The sequence below is a fragment of the Calidris pugnax genome, unplaced genomic scaffold (genome assembly GCF_001431845.1).
Source record: "Calidris pugnax isolate Ruff unplaced genomic scaffold, ASM143184v1 scaffold101, whole genome shotgun sequence".
NCBI lineage: Eukaryota > Metazoa > Chordata > Aves > Charadriiformes > Scolopacidae > Calidris > Calidris pugnax.
Genome location: NW_015090815.1, coordinates 205,147 through 223,610, shown reverse-complemented (window position 1 = coordinate 223,610; position 18,464 = coordinate 205,147). Strand labels below are relative to the sequence as shown.

Sequence of the window (18,464 nt, the reverse complement as noted above, 5' to 3'; positions counted from 1 at the left end):
GTTCTGGCCTGCTCTCCTGGAGTACTGTGTCCAGCTCGGGAGCCTTCAGCACAAGAAGGACATGGATGTGTTGGAACGGGGCCAGCAGAGGAGCACAAAGATGATCAGAGGCTGGAGCACCTCTCCTGTGAGGACAGGCTGAGAGAGTTGGGGTTGTTCAGCCTGGAGAAGAGAAGGCCTTCCAGTACCTGAAGGGGGCCTACAGGAAAGATGGGAAAGGACCCTTTAACACCAATAAGGTGCTAAGTATAGCGATAGGACAAGAGGTAATGGTTTTAAACTGACAGATGGTAGCTTTAGATTAGATACCAGAAAGGAACTCTTCAGTATGAGGGTGGTGAGGCACTGGAAGAGGTTGTGGGGCTCTGAACAACCGGGTCTGGCGGGAGGTGTCCCTGGCCATGGCAGGGGGGTTGGAACTCGATGATCTTAAGGTCCCTTCCAACTCTAACCATTCTATGATTAAAGAATTGTATTATGAGAAACATACCTTTCTTCTCAGTCACTGTTTTTAACAAGTTTAGAGAAGCAGGTTTGATAAATATACTTACAAACCAAAATAAGGCCAAGTTGAGGAGCCTTTGATGTATTCAGTCTTATTTTGCTTTGCAATCAATTTAATAGCTTTGAAGTAGAAAACACCCCTTACAATAAAGGACTTCGTATCTTTTTTCCAAAGTAAAATGTTAAGTGTGCCTGCTCGTATTACAAAAAAATGGAACATAAACTATTCCCAAAAATGTATAGCTCTGTTGAAAAGCAGTCATCATATACCCACAACTCCATAAAAGGAGGGACTCCCAAATTAAGTCTGGGAATTTGGAGTAAAGATTTGTATCATCAAGAGGACTAAGGTAGGCACCAGCATGCATGAAATAAAAGCAGCCAGTATGCATCAGCCTCGCGTTTTTGTGCTCCTACAAGTCACTTTCTTGCAGCCATTTATTTATGCTTTCCTTGAGATCTTTAAAAATAACAAAACCCCCCAATCTGGTACTTGTCAAAAGAGCAGAACTCGTTCACCTGAGCAGTGCTAGACCCTGGAAAACTGCCCATCAGAAATTCCCCTGTGTACTTCTCATGTCCATGGCAACAGATGTAGAGGGGTTGAGCTTGCTCCTTTGCTACCTCTGTGGGTTATATTCCTTCCATTCATCTCGTTTGGTACAAAGTATTCCAGGGATCAGCAGTTGTTAAGCAGTGCTCTGAGTTGCACACAGTTTGGTCTTTACTCTGTTGAGTTGGTAGCCAACGTTTATCAGACAAACCCGTTCTTTTCCCCACTGTGTTCTACCCAAGAGCCAAAAGGAATTGAGACAATGGCGGGAAGCAGAGAACAGGGCAGTGGTGGTAGAGGGAACAAAAATTAAATGGGAGGTCTGTGTAGCAATACTGGATCTGGCCAAGAACGCTAATTTCTATTCATTTGTTCTTCTGAAGTTTGTAAAAGCAGTAATTTCTTTCTTCGATATTCTTCATTCTCCTGCTCTGCTTCTTCATCTATGCATTTTCTTATACATGCTTTTAGTTCCTCAATTCCTTCTCCGGTATATGTAGATACAGGAATTATATCTTTGAATTCAAATGTACTTGCAGGAATCATTTCTTCTTGTAGTAAGTGTAAGAAGTCTGAAAAATCATATTGAAAGAGTTAGTACAATCCCCAAATAGTGTATCATTACTAGGCCCATAAAATCCCATTAAATTTAGAAAATAAACTTTAATAAATTACAGTAATAAACATAACTGCAATTAATATAGAAGTATTATTTACTTAATCTTTAAAAAAAATAGCTAAAGTCTCAGAAGACAAGCACTAAGATAGCAGTTATACCATACTTACACACTCATGAGAAGATTCTATACCCTTCCTTTAAGATGAGTACAAAGAAATCCCAAGTTTAGAACATGGGAGATGGTTTTAAGCCTTCCTGGGTCTTTATGCACCCCAATAAATAGGAAGAAATTCACCCCTAATAGCAAAACTGAAGTAAATCCCTACATAGGCCTGCCTGGAATTTTAATGTGTTTTGGCTGAAGTCACATGATAAATTGTATATACGTGTGTCTGTAAGGGAACCTGCAACCGAGGTTACTGTTATCCCAGATACTGAGACTGGAAATCTACTCTCCCACATCATAGCTGGAAAAGATCTTCTAGGATATCTATATTTTATTAAAATACCTCTCCAACAGTGAAGTCAGCACTACAGATGTACATAAACAGAGCTCTAAAGGCAGGAAGTGCTTTTAAAACATAGTAAATTTAATAGCTGACCTCACTTCAGTTTCAAACAACTCCTTGCCAATGCAGAGTTACTCTTGATGAAATCCTATTACTACTTTTGTTGAAGGTTATTGTTTGAAGTTAATTTACCTTGAGGATTCTGTAGTTGTTTCATAAGTTCATTCAAGTTATCCTTTGCACAAGGCAAATCCATTTTATTAATGGCAAGAAGGGCAGGCTTTGTAAGAAGTTCCTCTTTGTACAGCTCCAGTTCCTTAAAAGACAAGTAAATTTGCCTTAATAAGTATTTGTAGTTTAACAAGTGCTACTTCAATTTTACATCTCCTCTCCCATTTGTTTAATTGCCTAAATAGTCTTTCTTGCTTAGGCAGCTGTGATATTTACTCAGGTGCTCAAGGTTGATGTATTAAAGCAGTCTGACAGAAGAAAATAACTTTCAGTGATTTTTTTTTAACTCCAACACAGATGTTTTGGGTAAACAGGCTGGTCAATTCTGAAACAGCCTCCTATTAAATGAACGACCATTTTGTTTTTCTCATATATACAAACACAAAATCAATTTCAGGAAAAGTTCAGATCTGTAAAACATATAAGCAAATTCTTGGAGAGTCTTCTGATTCTTAAGCATTTTAATGGACTACGGTTAATATCAGAAATGGAATCACAACCATGAATCAGCTAAAATGAAACAGTAATAGCTGAAATTCAGAAAATTCATCATTTTAAGTCATATAGGTGGAGAGAAAACAGCAGCTAAATTTGAAATTATGTAAAAGGTATTATTTTAATCAGAAGCAATAGCAAACACTGACTGTCTGCAAAGCTGGGGCCTGATGTCTCATCTCCGTTAGGCTATGTAGTAAGGGCATCAAGGCAAGGATTTAACTATACCCATGTATTTCTAATTCCTAAAACACTACCAGACTGAGGAACTGAATATCATGTGTCTTTTCACCTTTGTTGGACTGTATGAAACATCCCATATGCTACACAGATTAACACAGGAACAGTTGTGCCCAACATAAAATAGAGCAGTTTCACCTGGACAGATGAAAATAAGATTTCATCGTTTTAGAGAACACTAAGCTTGTTAACTGGCCTTATATTATAAATCTAGAAAACACACTAACATTTGAAAATTCTTGATCAAAAGTGAGCCTCTTTCTTGGCTCAACACCTAACTACAACTGTCAATTAGGAAGATGAGAACCTACCTTTGTTAGAAGCAAGATAGTTTCAAAGGCTGTTCTGAACTGAGTCTTAATAGACAACTGAAACCCAGAAATATCAACCTGAAAAAGTTACATGAAAACAAGCTTTATGGTATTAAATTATGTTACAGTATCAAGGTACTCTCCATCAACTACTTTGCAGTAAAATGTCCATGTATGTGCCCTCATTCCTGGGGAAGTAACAGAGGGCAACTCTACACCAAAGTAACACCATAGACACTGGAAGCACAAACTGGTTGGTTCTGATACCGTGTTTCTCAAAGGTCTGATTTTGAAACCTTTTTTAAGGGGATCTTACAGGAAAAAGAAGGAAAAAAAATCATCCCATGCTTTAATTATGCTTGGAACACTTCACTACTCTAAATTAATTTGCAAATGTTAATGATAAAGGATTTAATTTATCATCACTCATTTGAGCATTCCATTCTGACAACAGTATTACAGCTATATTTATCACTAAACATGCAAATTAAAAATTATTTCCTAAATTCCAACTACACTGCCATTAAGATGCATTTTATTTACTGCACTGCCTTTTAAATAAAATTTACAGTTTATTGAAATAACTTACAACTAAGAGAAGCTGTTTGGTTCTCTCTACATGTTTGAGAAATTTGTGGCCCCTCCCTTTGTTTGCATGTGCACCTTCGATCAGTCCTGGGAGATCAGCTACTGAAATCTAGGAAAACAAAAGTTTCAAACAAAAGATTTGCAACAAGCTAAAATGGTGACTTTAAACTATCAACACCTATTATCATTTTATATAGACAAAAGAACTCAAAGGAATGTCCAGAATATCTATTTTCAGAGACTCCATTTACATTGCGTATGTAATACTTTTCACAGAGCTCATAAAGAAACTCATATTCTCTCAAAAGAGCACTTGGTTCAGATATTTTGGTAGAAAAAGTAAATGCCTGTGTTAGTTTCCATGATCTGGTATTAAGACCTGATGCCAGACTCATACTCAGATCCTCTACTTCTGTGTCCTTTTTATTGTAAGTAGTAATGACAGACAGCACACGTGACAGACTCACATGTATTTTCTTCTTTATAGTGTACTACGATAAAACAAGCAAATTGCCACATATTTCCTTAAAAACATCAATGTTCCATAGGGGGAAAAAAAATAAATACAATAACCTAATCCCCCTTGAATGATACAGAACAGTCACCTCAATTACTGCTCTTAATTGCTTACGTTGTTTTGTTTTCAGCAGTGGCAATACTGAGAACTGAAGCACTCCCTGTTGCTCACAGATGTTCCCTGTGTTCACAATCACTAGTTCCCTTGATTTTAGACAAAGAGATATTTTGTCTATATAGTTCCTATACAGCACCCAACATATAAAAACATAGCATAAAAACCATCAACTGCAGAAACAGCCCACAAGAAGGGTCATTGGCTATGACATGAAACAGGCTGCAGAACAGAAAGCCAGGAGTGCAAGCAGTTCTCCTGCTGGAGACAGATACACCACTAAGAATACGAGGTCCTGATTCATGGCAAGCAGGTAGTTTCTTTAAAGGCTATAACTAATCCTGTTATTTGCAACACAATTTTCTAGGATAAGTTGCCCTAAACTAGCAGATAAAATGAATATACAAAAATCTTCCCTTAGATGTGTGCATTTGTCAGGGAACCTGACAAATTAGACGTACTTCCTTTAATATACAGTTTTGTTAAAACTTGTTAAATTAAAGTTTCAAGCATCAGCCACTGAATCCTCCTAAGATTATTGCTTCTGAAAGTGAAAAGAGAAGTCTTCTGTGTTTTCACATCTGAGAGGTATGCCTTTCTGTTTAACGCATCTGAAACCCTTTTAGCGTTTGCCTTTCATCTTGGAAGTAATGAGTCCAGTACTGCATGTATCATACACTTAAAAAACAAAATGAAAGCACATAAAAGAAGATTCAAGCTTGAGGAATCAATATGTTTGCTGTAACCTTACATGAACTTGAGGACCAAAATCTATTACCAAGAGTCTCATTTAGTGTTTTTTCCCCCCTGTGGATACCGTAAGATGGATTCCAGGTGCCACACAGTATCTGTCTGACTTTACCTGAAGAAGCCTGGGGGAGTTTGGTTCACAAAAAATAAGGTGGTAGGGCTCTACCAGGTCTCCAGAGCTACAGCCTACTACAGAAGGAACTGGAGCCAGGTACCACACCTCTCAGGTAGTGCACTAACCTGGCTGCTTAGGCAATCCTTATCACTTCATACTACTTTAGTTTTTTATTAAAAAACAAAACAAAACCAAAATCCAAACAGAAACCAAACCACAAAAGGAAGTCAGAGCAGCCCACCTAGAGAGCCAGAACAGTAAGTTACGGTAACTGGGTTATGTTCACTAAATTCCCTGTCATTTACTACTGCAGATCTGCAGCTATTGGACAAATATGCCCTTATTTACAATCCATTCTGAAAATGACTCATTCATTCCAGAGCTCTCTATATAGTGAGCTTACAGAAAATTTGCCTTTTCTAAATAAAAATAACAGGTTGGTCTCTGAAACAATTATTTTTTTATAATCCTAAACTTAACAAGAGTATGGTAGGACACAGTAAACTCAATTCCGCCCACAAGCTCACAGCTCTGAGATGATAAAGCAGGATTAGAACCACAGAGAGGAGTCAAGGGAAAATGAGAAGCCACCTATTACGGTGACTTGAAATCAGTTCAGCAACATATTACTGCATTTAGCTACAAAGCTCTCTTATTTCTTTATAAAAATAGTACTTTCTCCGCAACTTTCATTAAGTCCATGTAATTGCATTTTATATATGTACATTATAGATACACTTATGAAAAACCTACAAGTTTCGCTTTTCTTTCTGAAATTACGTTAAGCAACATAAGTAACCATCCTATACAACGAAAATGAGTTTTCATACCAACCTGCTTATAATCTGCATACATGATCTTTCCTAGTTCAGGCTGTACTGTTGTAACTACAAGGGAAAAAAGAGAAGGGGAAAAACCAAAAATTTTTAACATGTAAAAAAATGTTAATATTACAAAACATTTAAATGTTGCTTTCTCACTTCATATTTAAATGAAACAAATGTTCACTAGCAGAAAAAAATAAGGCAAATGGTATGCTAAGAATTACTGGAAAACGAATATAGGAAAAGCAAAACAAGAGACAAGAAAATTAGACCACTCAAAAAAATCAGTTGTTCACCAAATCTTGGCACTGTCTGCAGGTCTGTTCCCATCAACCTAAAAAGAGAACAGAGGGGCTAGAGAAGCCTCAGACACAAAAAGGATTATTCAGACTATGGACTAACTTCCAAATAAAGAAAAACAAGGAAAGGCAAAGTGAGATAGGACTCTTCAAATTAAGAAAAAATATAAAAAGGCTGTAGAGAATCAAGCGTGGTGCAAGAAGGTCATTAGTAGTAGGAATTATCAGTACTTGTACTCTTACTTTTTAATTAAAGAATGATCAGATGACTAAACCTAATTTACTCACAGAAAAATAATAAAAATGGCATTTTTCAGTGGACAGATTCAAAATCAAAATCTCAAAATCTTACTCTGTTGCAAGAACAGGTGGTATCTATTTTCAAAGCATACAAGATGTTTGTGCAAAGGAACCTGATGGTGCATATTCGGTACACTGAGGGTATGACATACCATGGAGAGTCCCAGATGAAATAAAATGGGCTGAGACTGCAATTAATATTAAATAGACCCTGCATAAACAGGTTGAAGCACCATGAGGGTGTACACATGAAAAACTGATGTGCTTAAAGGAACTGGACACTGAAACAGCAAGTTCTCTCTTTGAAGTATTTCTTAGAAGTAAAAATTTGAGTAATGTATTTAGCAGGCAACATGGTTATCCGCTATTATTTATTATAAACCTGCAAACCAAGTCAAAGAAAAGACTTCTTGCTCTCATGAAATTATTACTGCTCTAAAAATAAGAATATGAACTTACATGCGTAATTTGCAATCTCAGGTTTGGCATGAGAAATCTTGCTTAACAAGGATGATTTTCCCGCATTTGGAAACCTAAAAGGAAAGTCAGGATTTATACACTGAATAAACACGTGTGATTCCTGTATATTTTATTACCGAATTACCTTAGTCAAACTCAGTGTTACCAACAATAATTTTTGCAGACTTATTTACTCACTTTTTTTTAAAAAAAAATACCCAAACAGCCAACAAACCCTACATCATTATGATTTCTTTTAATCAAATCTGAATAATTTTCCTAAATGCAACAGTGCTTCCCAAGGACGCAGGCAGGAGAGGTATGTAAATACAGATGTAGTAGATTTAAGGCAAATCTTTCAAAGTCACATGGATGGACTGCAGCATAAGCATCCAGGTCTACCTGAATGCCGTCTTCACACGCTAAAACTAATTCTGTAAACTATGTCCACATTCTAAACACCTCTCATGCAAATGCATCTTCTCAGTTCGATTTACAGTCTTTTGGTATACAAGTCATGGTTAATGAAACATTCTACAATTTAATTCCCAATGATACCTATGCTACAGTCTAGCTCAAGTAGCAAAGCATATGTAAACTCTGTAAGTGCATCTATATGGGGAAGATGGGGGAAGAGTGTGAGAGACACTTTCCGTATACAGACACACACAGGCAGAGTTTGTGTATGTTTTTATGGCAACAAGGATGTTTGAGGAATCCTGAAATTAGGACTAACCTGCTTTGTTATCAAATAAACCAAAAGAATACCAGTAAAGCCCTAGAAGCTGGTCTGTGCAGACGTGACTGTTATAACCTTTTCCCTCTAGCTATACTTGTGTACTACAACAAAAATGTTCCTCAAGGGATATGGCAGCTTTTAGAAAAGCTTCTTCACAGAATACACCTACTCATTGAAATGGAAAACTAAGTTAAAACCGAAATTATAACACATGCTTATTTTAAAAATTAACCTGAACTGTAGAAGACGCAATAGCCTTGATCTATGTCAAACCTGAAGCTAACGCTGACAGCAGAAGACAGAATATAGTCCTTATTTATAGCACCTGCTCCATACAGGAGACCACAGAAGACTTGTGTTCCAGTCAAAGTCACAGACAGTTATTCAGCACAACAGTGCAACAGTTTCAGTGCAACAGTGATCAAAGAAAACAGTGTCTACAGGCAACTGATCATTGGTCACAAGATACAAAGACATGCATCACGCAGAAAGCCATATACTCTGCACATGGATACACGCAGAATCACGACCTGTTAACAGGGACAACTCAGAAGAACATCCACTATGGAAAAACAAGAGTAGTATTACATGAAGGGGCTTTATAAAGGGTTGTATATGGGGCTTTCTTCAAAAAGAAAGAGACATAATGACTCTTGTTGTAACAGTAGAACTATCGAGCGTAGTTTTAATGCGCTCTGATGTTGAGAGCTGCCTTAAAGACATTCCGGAAGGTTACTCTGCTCATCTCCTCAAGTGAGTATCTTGTTTCCACCGAGGTACAATACGCTCTTTGAAGTTTAAATAGCAACCTACACAATACATCACAACCTGTACCCAAACCTGATGGGCCTTTCTCAAGTCTCTGTTTTTTACCTGATCTAATAGCAAAACCACTTGCAAATCTACTGAAGTAAAAATAACAAACACAAAGAGATCAAAGTACAACCACAAACTATCAGAGGCTGATTCATGCTCCCAACAAGAAAATAATATGCTCCTCTAATAAATTGATAATGACTCTTTTAATCCATTTTAAAGGGAAACTGTCAGCCAAAATGCAAAATTAAAGCAGCACCACTGTCATAAACCTCCTGTATTTTCACACACGCTCAAACAAAAAATTCTCTATTGTGTAATTATTGAAGACCACTTGAAAATAATATGCGTCAGATAAATCTGATATTAACAGAATTATTTCTAATAAGCAAAAAAAGAAAAATGTAGGTAGAAAACCATGCTGTCTTCAAGTTTCCGTTCTTTAACAGTATAAACCAATTAGACTATTTCCACCTCAAACTCACTGTCAGTTTATGTTTCCTATGCTTTTTTTATTAATAAGGACCACAGGGCGGGGAGGGGGGAGTAACAGATGCCGAGTATACTAATACTTTTACAATTGTAGTTTGTTGAAGTCTTTCTCCAAATAGAAATATACTTATCTGCATTGTTATAAAGCAGCAACATTGAAGAAATCCAAGTACTACTGTTTTGGTTTGTAATTACCTCCTTTCAACATTCCAAGCTGTTTATTTGGGAGAGTAGGTTATGTACCATTTGAAACTCTCTTTAAAACTGCTGTTGAAAGTATCCACTTGTACCAGTACCATAAAGGTGAAGATGCAATAGAGACAGTGTTCTTGGCCCTGTTTCGCACCTCCTACTTAATTCATAAATATTAGCTAATAGTATTTTGATAATCACTGCAATTGCAAAATATATTCATAATTATATATTACTCCCACTCATGAAGCCCTTCACCCATAAAATCATAACCAATACCTTCCAAATTTTAAAATTAATTTTAATGGGTTTAAACTCTATCTGATTTTTACAAACCACAAGTAATTTAAGTGGCAACGCAAATGTATAGTAACACTCATGCTCTAAACACTCAAGTTTCTTTGGTATCCCATTTGAAATTTACTACTTTGTTTTCTAATACCAGTTCTCAAACAAGAGTACTTACCCAACTAAGCCAACATCTGCTATAAGTTTCAAATCAAGATGAACAATTCGCCTCTGACCTTTGCAAGGCAAGAAGTTTGTGACCAAAGAACCTCCAAGACCTCCACGAGCTGCTAGGAATCTCTCTCCTGCTGCATTAAGCTCTCCTGAAAATAAATACAGTAGTGAAAAAGGTCAATCAGTTGTGATTTTCCACTTGAATCTATCTTCAATGAAGAGAAAATTTTCTGTATGTTTCCTTGCAAGAGCTATGCACTCAGGATCATGGTATTTTTCCTTCTTCAGAAACAAATGAAAGCAATCCCACTCCAGTGTTCTGCTCTGTCATATAGTTACTCACTTCAAGAAAAGTGCTTACTACAGGCAGGCAAAGTAGTCTCCAATTCTTCAACTCAAGAATGCAAGGAAAAATCTGCATTGACAGAGATGTAGCTACAGCAAACTCTTCAGGTGTTCCCTATTTTTTCATTAAGATGCAGGCTGTTATAACTCCCTTAGGGTTAGACTAATTAAAAAAAAAAAAAAAAGGCAACATTTGAATATATAATTCAGGGATAGCTTTAGACACTGATGTGCCTACATCATAAACAGTTCTTGTCATATATCCAATTTTGTTAAATATCCAAATCAGAGTAATTTGTGAATTTAGTTTGAACAGCATCAGAAAAAAACTTCTGAGTAATTGCAAAGGAACCATTGAGAGCCATTCCAAGAGCACCGTATTGAAAGAGATCTTCCTGGTTACTACCAAGTACCCCTCTTCAGAAAAAACAGTAAAAACCAGGTAAGTATTTCAGATAACTTGAAATATTGACATTTGGCAAGGATCTTTGTCTTTTAAGCAATGTCCTAATTCAGTAAAGTTACAGGGAGTTTATGGACACACAATTTATGTAAGGTCATTAATGATTCTGTGGAGGATCATTATGGTTTTTGGCCTTTAACACTTGTTTGCAAAGCCAATTTTCTTTCTGCTGAATGTAGTGATATAAACTGACTATTGCTAATTTCTGGAAGGGGTCCTTGCTTTTCTAACAATTTCTACAGTGTGTTTTTTGTTACCTCTTAGTCAAAACAAAGGAAAACAAACACATTTTGGGAGATGTGTAATTTTAAAACATTCTAGTGTTAGAAGTCAGCTAGATGCTGTCAATAAATATGACATTATCTATTAGATACATTAAAACAAAGAAGTTCTTACCAATCTGTGTGCCATCATTGCAAAGAACTGAAATTCCCAGAGGCACATGAACTTCACAATCTTTTCCTTTTTCACCTTTTAGAGCTTTAACACTGGGAGAAATTAAACCAGACTTAGTAATTTAAGCTGACATTTTGCTTTCTAGAAAAGATGTATGTAACAACTTTCATTAAGCAGAATCTTACCTGCTGTTGGCTCCTGCTCCAGCTATAAATCGCTTCTGGGGATATCTGTGCTTTATGCTCTTTAAGGTAGTTCTTTCTTGGGCCACGAACCAGACGTCGCCACCTCTCCCTCCTTCCCCACCTAGACGAGGATAACCCATTCCACCAGTTCCTCCTCTCACATAGACCCGTAAATTGTCTATAAAGTTGCCATACTAAAAAAACCAACAAGTTTCATATCAGTATTGACATCAAAAGAACAAAGTTAAAAGTTTATCGCAAAGTTTTGTTTGGGACATGGTTGAGACACCAAGAAATGTACCTAACCTCGAGCAGGATGTGAAACAAAACAACGTGTTTTATGTGTTCTTGTGCAGTTGCTTAGACATAAGACAGTAAAAATGTAACTTCTGGACCAAATTCAAGCCAAGAGCGTCTCCCCAACTAACTGTGGGTAATGCTAATGCTGAAATACACCCTCCTTCATGAATAACGAGCACACTAATCGGGTAACCTCACTAACTGTTTTAAACACGAGTTTAGATGCTTATGCACAGTTAGGAGTGGTGAGGCAGTCATTGTGAACCCATCGGCTGTATTTTGTTGTTCCAAACCCCGGGCGGTTGGAAAGGCCTGCGTGCTGGCTGGCAGCAAACACCCGGCACCGACCCCGCAGAACTGAAATAAAACCCTGTCTCCCGTGTTTTTATGATCAGCACGCTCAGAGCCCATCAGCACACCGAGTGTGCACCGAGCGTGCCCGTGGGCTCTCGCACACTGGGTGAAGAACCCTCATTTAGGGACAGCAGTATTACCTTCTGCTTACGTTTCGTTTTGTAGCCGTTAGAATCAACGTGGCTAAAGCTACTTAGGCAGAATTTTTTCTGATGGCACTCATGACCCTTCGGGACACAGACAGGTAACCCGCCGAGGTGTCTTTAGGAAGAGAAACACCTGACGTTTCTCCCCCGGCCTGCACAGCCCCATGGGCACGGCCGGGGCCCCAAGGGGCGGGGAGCGGGGCCGCCGCCGCCCGCCAGCGCTCCCCGCCGCTCTGGCACTGCCCGCCGGGGCGCTGCACCCGCCCCGGGCTCGTCCCTACCGCTCCCCGGGCCGCCCGCACCCACCTTCCGCAGCACGGCCGCGCCGCACCGCACCATGCTGGGAGCCGCCGCCGCCTCCCGCGCCCGTGAGGGGCGGGAACAGCGGCCTCTGAGGGCGGGCCCGGCGCGCAGGGGGCTGCGTGGGGAGGAGAGGGCAAGAGGGCGGGCGGGATCAGCGCCCAAGCCTTAGCCGTGCGGCTGCCGGCCGGGGGAGCGCAGAAGAAAGCGATCAGCCGCCCCCCGTTCCCGCTGGGCCTGCGGCCGCGCCGAATCTGGAGCGACTGGGCCTGCGCCGCCGCCTGCGCTGACGGCCTCTCACCGCGGTGCCGCCGCGGCCTGGCAGGGCCGGTCCCTCCGGAGCCGCCGGCACGGCAAGGTACAGGCCTGGTTTGCTGCAAGATGTCGGCTTCTCGCTGCAGTCCTCCCGCCCCCCCAAAGCATCTCAAGCCGAGAGGCGTCAGGGCGGTTTCAGGCGGAGGTGCGGTCATGGCCGCCTGAGAGGAGAGCAAGGAACCGTGCGGTTTGGGGCAAGATCCGCCATCTCCGGCCGCGTGTTCCCCCTGGAAGCGGTGTGCTGATAGAGTCATAGAATCATCTAGGTTGGAAGGGACCTTAAAGATCATCTAGTCCAACCATCAACCTAACTCTGACAAAAAATAAATGAGAAATAGGAAATAAAAAATACTAAACCGTATTCCTGAGGACCATGTCTACCCGTCTTTTGAACACCTCCAGGGATGGTGCCTCAACCAGTTCCCTGGGCAGCCCATTCCAATGCTTGATAACCCTTTCCACGAAGAAATGTCTCCTAATATCCAATCTAAACCTTCCCTGGCGCAACTTGAGGCCATTTCCCCTTGTCCTGTCTCCTGTGACTTGGGAGGTGAGACCGACCCCCGCTTCTCTACACCCCCCCTTCAGATAGTTATAGAGCACGAGAAGGTCTCCCCTCAGCCTCCTCTTCTCCAGACTGAACACCCCCAGCTCCCTCAGCTGCTCCTCATAAGACTTACTCTCCAGACCCCTCACCAGCTCAGTTCCCCTTCTCTGGACCCGCTCCAGCCCCTCAATGTCTTTTTTGTGGTGAGGAGCCCAAAACTGGACACAGCCCTCGAGGTGGGGCCTCACCAGTGCCCAGTACAGGGGGACCATCCCCTCCCGAGTCCTACTCCCCACTCTGTTCCTGACACAGGCCAGGATGCTGTTGGCCTTCTTGGCCACCTGGGCACACTGCTGGCTCCTGTTCAGCCCACAGGCCACCAACACCCCAGATACAGCATCTGCTGTTGGCTGTGCCCGTGCAGTTGGATCCCTTAAAGCCCGTTGGTCATAACGCTAATGCGTTCTCCCTCAAGAAAGTGGGACCTGACCTTTCCACAAGGCCAGTTTTAAGGATAAGGATGTCCATGTGTAAAGTACGTGGCTTTAATAAGGCTTATAGTGCTTTATGGTTCATAAGTGGTCACAAGTGAGAAATTACTTTGTAAGTCATGACATTAGTAAGGTCAGAAGGGTAAAACTGGTTAAAAAAATGCCCCCCCGAGTTAGTTCTTTCACAAGTCTTTATTTTGTAGAAAAGTTTTTTCAGACACTATGAGCATATTTTCAGTGATTTTTTTCAAAGCACAAATCCTTATTAAAAATCCTATTCTATTCCTTCTTATAGCCTTTCCACAAAATCATACATTCTCAGTTGCACTTGACAGCCATCTGAGCCAAATCAAAGCCATTTACAGTAATTTAATACTAAAAATAAGTTCAACAAGGGATTTTATCTGTTACAGAATAAAAAAACAATTTAGAAACCAGTGTTGTGCCATATACATGCTAAATGGCCCCAGAGAACATTAAAGTGGTATCTGGGATACATCACACCATGGGAGTGTTGTCCAGTGTCACTTTAAGAATGTAAATTTGGTTTTGTTAGCTGTTTGTTATTTTTGTTTCATAGTTGCTTCAGGACACCAGATTTGGACACTACTTACAAAATATGTGCAAAATAGTAGTTAGATGTTAGATTCTTCTGTGTATTATTGTTTGGTTTTCATGTTTGCTGTAATTTTCCTTTAATTTGTACACTATAAAAGTTAGGCCAATATCTACATTTAAAAATCGACCTATATATAGTTCTATATAGTTAGCTAATTAGGGCAAAGGAACTAAAATGTTAAAATTTTAGACATAGATTCGAAAAAAAAAAATTTATAAGAAATGGGGAAGAATGAATAAAAAATCCAAATTCCTAATCTTGTGCTTTTCAGCTGACCCACACTTCTCTCTCCAACTTAAAAAAGTAAACTGTATATTTTCCAACTGGGTTATTCAGAAGACAGTACAGATGCTGTCATTCCGAATGATTATTCCTGATGACTTCTGATGATCTTCATGAATGAATAAAATATAATAACATACTTCAATCAAATACAATTTTACAAGCTACTACGGTATGAAATGAGGTGGGTTTTTTGTCTTGAAGTGTAATATTCTATGGGAGTTTTTAGTAGTATTTTTAGAAGGCCTTAGTCCCCTTTATGAACCTTTTCTTTCCACCTACGTGTATGGAAAAACACATTCAAAAGCTTTTCAGTCTGTTGACTATTACAGAGCAGCTTTTTTCTGCTATTCTGTGTTATTTTTAGCAATCAGCTACATATTCTCCTTCAGCTAAAAATATTTATAATTTCTACCAACTGGACCTGCTTGTGTCATACTGTTACGACCGAAGTTAAATCCCCCAAATTCCAAGTAAGCCTTTCCTCAGTGCCAACCTGGACTGTAATTACTTATCTTTGAAAAGAAGAAAAATGACCTGGCCAATCACAGACCCGGAAGCCTGATCTCAATCTCATGCAAAGCTTTGGAGAAACTCAAATTTCCCATATTAATACTCTATTGATAAAACATTTGATATAGTATCAAATACTATTCCCGTGAAGGAATGAGAATATGGGGGTTAAGAGAGAAATTGTGAAGTGAGATAGCCACAAGTAATGTTGAAAAGGAAGATATCAGTCTTAAATGTTTGGGTTTAGGATGGTCTTATTTGATATTTTTTGTAGTAGCCCTGATAAAATCAATGAGATCATACTGATGAAATCTGTTAATGATATATATTTAGGCACCATCATAAGTACAGAAAGTGTCTCAGGAGATGCATTTCATTTAAAGTAGGGAGGTATTACTGTCATTGTTCAAGGCCCTGAGGAAATCTCACTTGGGGTGCTGTGAAAACTTCTAAAGAATTGTTCTATACTGAGCTAAGGTTGAACTGAAAGGGGTAGAGGGAGGTTAGGTGCATCACCAGAGAGCTTGAGAGCCTTTCCTACAAACAGATTTTAGGATGGCTCAGCTTGTTTACTTCAGTAAAACGAAAACAGAGAGGATATATGAGTGCTGTCAATAAATATATCAGGAAAGTAAACATGAAGGATGAAAACCATTTAATTTGCAGGGCAATGTTGACACAAGAACAAACAGGTATGGCCTATTCATGAATAAATATATCAGGAAATTAGAATAATGTTTCTAGTCATTACAGCAATCAAATGCTGAAACAGCTTTTCCAGGGAATCAGTGGGAGCGAAGATTTGCCCATTTTTAATATAGTACTTGATAAATTTATGAGGTGATTGCACAACAGAGCTTTCTATAGTGGCAGGGAACTAGGCCCCATCATTCAGAGGACCTCTCTGTTCTGTGTCACCATGCAAATTCACCGTACTGACAGCAGAACATTTTGTCCAGACGTATAGTTCATAATACAGGAAGGACCTGTCAGTCCAACAGGCAAGGTTCAGAAGTCCTTCCATACCCACAAGTTAGACTGTGCTACCGTGACTTCAGTGAAGCATACAATGTCAGCATTATAGAGAAATAATAGAAAAAAGGAGATCAGCAAAAGAACTTTCAAGTGAGATGAAGTAAGTGTGGGGAAGTTGCAGATCCAAGAAGGTTATTGGCAAAGTTCTTCGAGGATCAGGTCATAGGCCCTGACATCTCCTTGAATACCAGTACAAGTATATATCAAATTACCCCGTGTTTTCATGCTTTGTTCTTTGAATTTAGTGCTGTTGAATCATTAAGAGTGTTGAGAGCAGCAAGGTCTGTAGCTTGTTGACTTAGCAGAGCCTTATTTATACTAAGTGTGCTGAACGCCCTAGCACACAGCAGGAGGTGACATCCAACAACAGGTTAACGTGTAGACTGATGCCAGTAGAGATGCCAGCAGAGCTACTAACTGATGTGAATTCAACTCATGGAATCGCTCCACAGCTCAACCTCAGAAAAAGAGAAATAAAGAAAAACAGATCTCCTGTGGGTGTTGCGAGTCAAAGGTGTTAAACCCATTGACATAACACTGGGTGTATTTCAGCACTGAGCAAGCTTGTGCCACCAAGCTCATACCAGCAGGGAATCAAGTAACATTTCATTTGAAATTGCTATTGTGTATTTCCTGGAACCTTTTATACCAGTAAGTACATAATCACACACCCATGACGCTAAAAAATACTGAAATGGAATAATTTAAAATTCTAAAGTTTGAGGATATTTAGATGGTTTATTTTCTAAATACTTTACTTCAAAAATGAATCCGAGCACTTGAAGAGACACTCTGCTCTGCCTGGGCAGCACTGATTCGATCATCTTTTGATCTGTGCTGGCTGTTCAGTCAGTGGTGGGTGTGCCATACTCGAACCCCAGTGAGGGGGCTGTGAGCACCTCCCTGTCAGGCCTGATGGTAGAACATCACGCTGCTATTTCGTTGCTTCAGATGCTGCTAATCACTGATGCAGCGGGTGACTCAATTCTTTATCTTCAGTGAATCCTGTTTACGTAAGAGTGTGCAGGTGTGTAGTCACAGAGATATCTGTAATTCAGTCCTACAAAAGGCTGATAGTGTTTTAAAGCTCTCCAAACTGATTTATATGTAGTCATTGCATATTCTGAGTTTCATGCTAAATGATGCTTCAGTTCCTGCTCTTTCTGTTCTCATTGTGTACGTCACATACTGGTATATGATAGCTTGAAAATCACAAGGGTACTGCTCTATCAAGTCATGGTTTTTCCACTCTGCTCCTTTTCTCTCATTATAGAAATCACTTGGTAGTGCGCTGTCATCACCTCTGATTAAGCTGTAAAATCTCTCCACAACAATTTTAAAGTTTCTGGCAGCACTTTGTTTAAATTTGTACTTTATGTGTTGTTTTTCTCGGTCTAGAGAAGAACTAACTTTGGTGGAAATATTTAAAAATTAAGATGAAATATTTTAGCAACACAGCTTTATTTTAAAGTAGAGTTGAAATAATTAACAAATGCAAGTCAAATTTCTTTCCTTGCCTTTCTGAACACGGACACAACAGTTCATTGCAATGCTGGGAAGCTGGCATAAAGGTCTTTGTAGTTGAAAGAAATAACTACACCAACACATCCAAGGTCCAGATGTTCTAAAAATTTGATTTATTACTTTTACAGTTTCAATTTAAAAAAAAAAATGGAAGGAAGAGATAAAATCAATGGCAAGGATACACTCTTCAGTACAATGAAGTGCCACTAGATGGAGGCACCCAACTGCAATAATAAAAAGAATAAGCGGAAGTACAACAGTTCAAAACTCATGCTATAGAAAAACTGCCAATGTTGGAAGAATTTCGAGGAAAAAATTGGTTATCAATCAAAAATTGCAATATGACAGAAACGGCCACTTTTGTCTTTAATCCCATCTCATAAAACGTACTGTGTGAGATGGCCGTGCTGGAGTCTGTGGGTTTACACGTGGTGTACGCTGCAACTTTGGAATTGTTCCTGTACCCCTGCAGGATGGAGAACACAACACAATTTTTCTCTAAATCCCATTTGTATTTAGT

At 39.4% G+C, this 18,464-nt stretch overlaps 1 protein-coding gene across 2 annotated transcripts; it reads right to left on the bottom strand.

Moving 5' to 3' along the window:
- Positions 1-924: 924 nt before the first annotated feature.
- Positions 925-13,161, bottom strand: GTPBP10 (GTP-binding protein 10 (putative)). Of its 2 annotated transcripts, none has more exons than XM_014939677.1 (10): positions 12,920-13,161; positions 11,519-11,712; positions 11,334-11,425; positions 10,134-10,278; positions 7,429-7,502; positions 6,381-6,433; positions 4,052-4,159; positions 3,463-3,540; positions 2,378-2,501; positions 925-1,629 (listed from the first exon to the last, which is right to left on the bottom strand). In XM_014939677.1, the coding sequence occupies exons 2-10, from the start codon at positions 11,656-11,658 to the stop codon at positions 1,412-1,414; spliced, it is 1,032 nt and encodes a 343-aa protein (XP_014795163.1). In that variant the 5' UTR covers positions 11,659-11,712; positions 12,920-13,161; the 3' UTR covers positions 925-1,411. The 2 variants fall into 2 exon arrangements, with proteins under 2 accessions (XP_014795163.1, XP_014795162.1); XM_014939676.1 differs by lacking the exon at positions 12,920-13,161 and adding an exon at positions 12,625-12,868.
- Positions 13,162-18,464: the final 5,303 nt, after the last annotated feature.